The sequence below is a fragment of the Sorghum bicolor genome, unplaced genomic scaffold (assembly GCF_000003195.3).
Source record: "Sorghum bicolor cultivar BTx623 unplaced genomic scaffold, Sorghum_bicolor_NCBIv3 super_2250, whole genome shotgun sequence".
NCBI lineage: Eukaryota > Viridiplantae > Streptophyta > Magnoliopsida > Poales > Poaceae > Sorghum > Sorghum bicolor.
In genome coordinates this window covers 988-3,306 of record NW_018396961.1, presented here as the reverse complement: position 1 = coordinate 3,306, position 2,319 = coordinate 988, and the positions used below count along the sequence as shown (strand labels likewise).

At 51.7% G+C, this 2,319-nt stretch overlaps 1 protein-coding gene across 1 annotated transcript; it reads right to left on the bottom strand.

Moving 5' to 3' along the window:
• Positions 1-397: 397 nt before the first annotated feature.
• On the bottom strand, positions 398-1,835 carry LOC8155318 (transcription factor MYC2). Its single transcript, XM_021450684.1, has 2 exons — positions 929-1,835; positions 398-832 (listed from the first exon to the last, which is right to left on the bottom strand). Exons 1-2 carry the CDS (start codon positions 1,706-1,708, stop codon positions 398-400), a joined length of 1,215 nt encoding a protein of 404 aa, XP_021306359.1. The 5' UTR covers positions 1,709-1,835.
• Positions 1,836-2,319: the final 484 nt, after the last annotated feature.

Genomic DNA, 2,319 nt, shown 5'->3' with positions numbered 1-2,319 from the left:
GACATTATGTAACAATTATTACATAATGTCAATTCATCCTCTTTACAGTCTTGGTCCACTTTTCATTAACAGGAAAGAGGATGAATTGACATTATGTATTTGGTTTGCACTGTCAAACCTTCTTACGACATAGACTATATCATTAAGGATGTGTGGATTGTATGCTTTTAATATGGAAATGATCTTATCCGGCCAAATGTGTATAGTTTTAGATATACCTATCTATATATATATATGTATATATATATATATATATATATATATATATATATATATATATATATATATATATATATATATATATATATATATATATATATATATATATATATATATATATATATATATATATATATTCAAATACAGAAAGCATGCAGAGATCAGATTGCTGAATGTATTAGTCCAAATATCCAAATAAAATAAATATGGGGAGAAAAGAATAATAAGAAGAAAACGGACTTGCCTCTGCTGTGATGGTTATGCTGATAGTGCAAGCCGAGAATGGCATGACATTGGCATGGACGACGGTGAGCCCGAGGCCCTCGACCACGGCGAGCGCTGCCGCCGCCACCCCTTTGCCGCCGCAGCTATGGATCCTTACCATCACGCTCCTCTCCGACAAGCGTGCCTCGATCTCCGGAAGTGCTGGTGCCCCCGACGAGGAGGATGCCGACGTCGGCGACCCGGAGCCACCATTCTCGTCCGCCGCCGGCGGCGCTTTTCTCCTGATGCTGCCGGCGTCGGCGGCAGCAGCGTCTTCCAGGGCCTTGAGCCGCTGCTGAAGCTCCTTCACGTACTTGGCCGCGTCGGAGAGGATCGTCGCCTTGTCCATCTGCAACCTGTCCTTGTCAGGATCGATAGCATGGATTTGATCGACGCAGAGAACAAGGGCATGAGTTTGGTTCATTTGGAACGGATGGGAGTGGACCTTCTTGAGGCCAGGGATGACGGTGGAGAGCTCGATCAATCGCTTGTTGATCTTCTCCCGGCGCTTGCGCTCCGCGACGATGTGGTCCGGCGTGCACGACGCCGACGATGGCGCTCCCATGCTGCGTACTGGGTGGTGGGCCGCTCTTCTCGGCGGCGGCGGTGACCGGCGGCGTTGAGCCAGCTCAGGCGGCGGCAAGCTGCGTGCCGGGACGGCGGCTTCCTCCAGCACGCCCTCGCTGCCAGGCTGCGCCGAGCCGGTGACGAAGTTCCAGCTCACCGTGGGCAGGATGGTGTTGCTGTTGCTGCTCGGCGGTGCTGGCGGTGGCGCGCGCGCGAACGACGAGCTGGTGGGCGACTGTGGCGGCCAGGATCCGCCGTAGTAATCCGTGGCCGCCGTAGTGGCCGGGGCTGCAGGATCGGTGCCGGTGGCCCCGCTGCTGCCGCCGTCCGTGACCTCGCCGCCGCCGTCGCCGGAACCACCGCTCGGCGAGCTGTTTGCCGCCGCCGCGTCGTGGGTTTCGGCGGCGGCAGCCACGGCCATAAGCTCCCGCACCATCTCCGCCGCGTGGGAGGCGTCGCGGAGCGCTTGGAGCGAGGGGAAGACTACTGCGTCGCCGCCGTCGACCGCCGCATGCTCCTCCTCCTCCTCCTGCAGGAGCGTGTCCATCGCCCAGTGCACGTCGTCGACCGCAGGCTCCTCCTCCTGCAGCAGCGTGTCCATCGCCCACTGCATGAACAGGCTTGAGTCCTCCATGTTGCTTGCTGCCTCTGCCTCCATGAACACGGCGCTCAACCACCGGAAATATATACTGTATGAACTACTATCTAGTATCTACTAGGGTAGAGCTGATCCAAATTCTTGCAATGGAACAACAAATCGGGAAAGCTTCGCTTGTATAGGAAGACACGAAGAACCGGAGGAGGTAGAGATGGGCAGAATAATGGCGCCAAACAGTCTTATTCGCATCTGTATAAATTAAAGGACGTACATACCAATTGCAGAAAGCTTCTCTATCTACAGGCTATGAAATATCTTCTTCTTTATTTTTTTGATGATGGATAGGAATTATATATAGATTCTTACGTACGTACAGTTGGTCATTTTGCAAGGAAGCTCAATCGACATCAAGCAAAGAGTCAAGACACTATAGTAAGTAATACTAGTAAGCCATTCAGTAGCATAGTACTTTCGGACATGACTTTTTAGACAAACGGCCACAGAGCGTGTGATAGGGTTTTCTTCCAACATAGCCTGAGATTCATGGCCACGGTGGCCAGAGGTTTGTCGCATGCATGCAGCAGCCTTTTGTTTGATTGTTGTAACTATCCAACCAAGCCTTTGCTTGACAAGCCGGGCAGGCTCTCTCTTTAATTAACATCCCGGGTAGG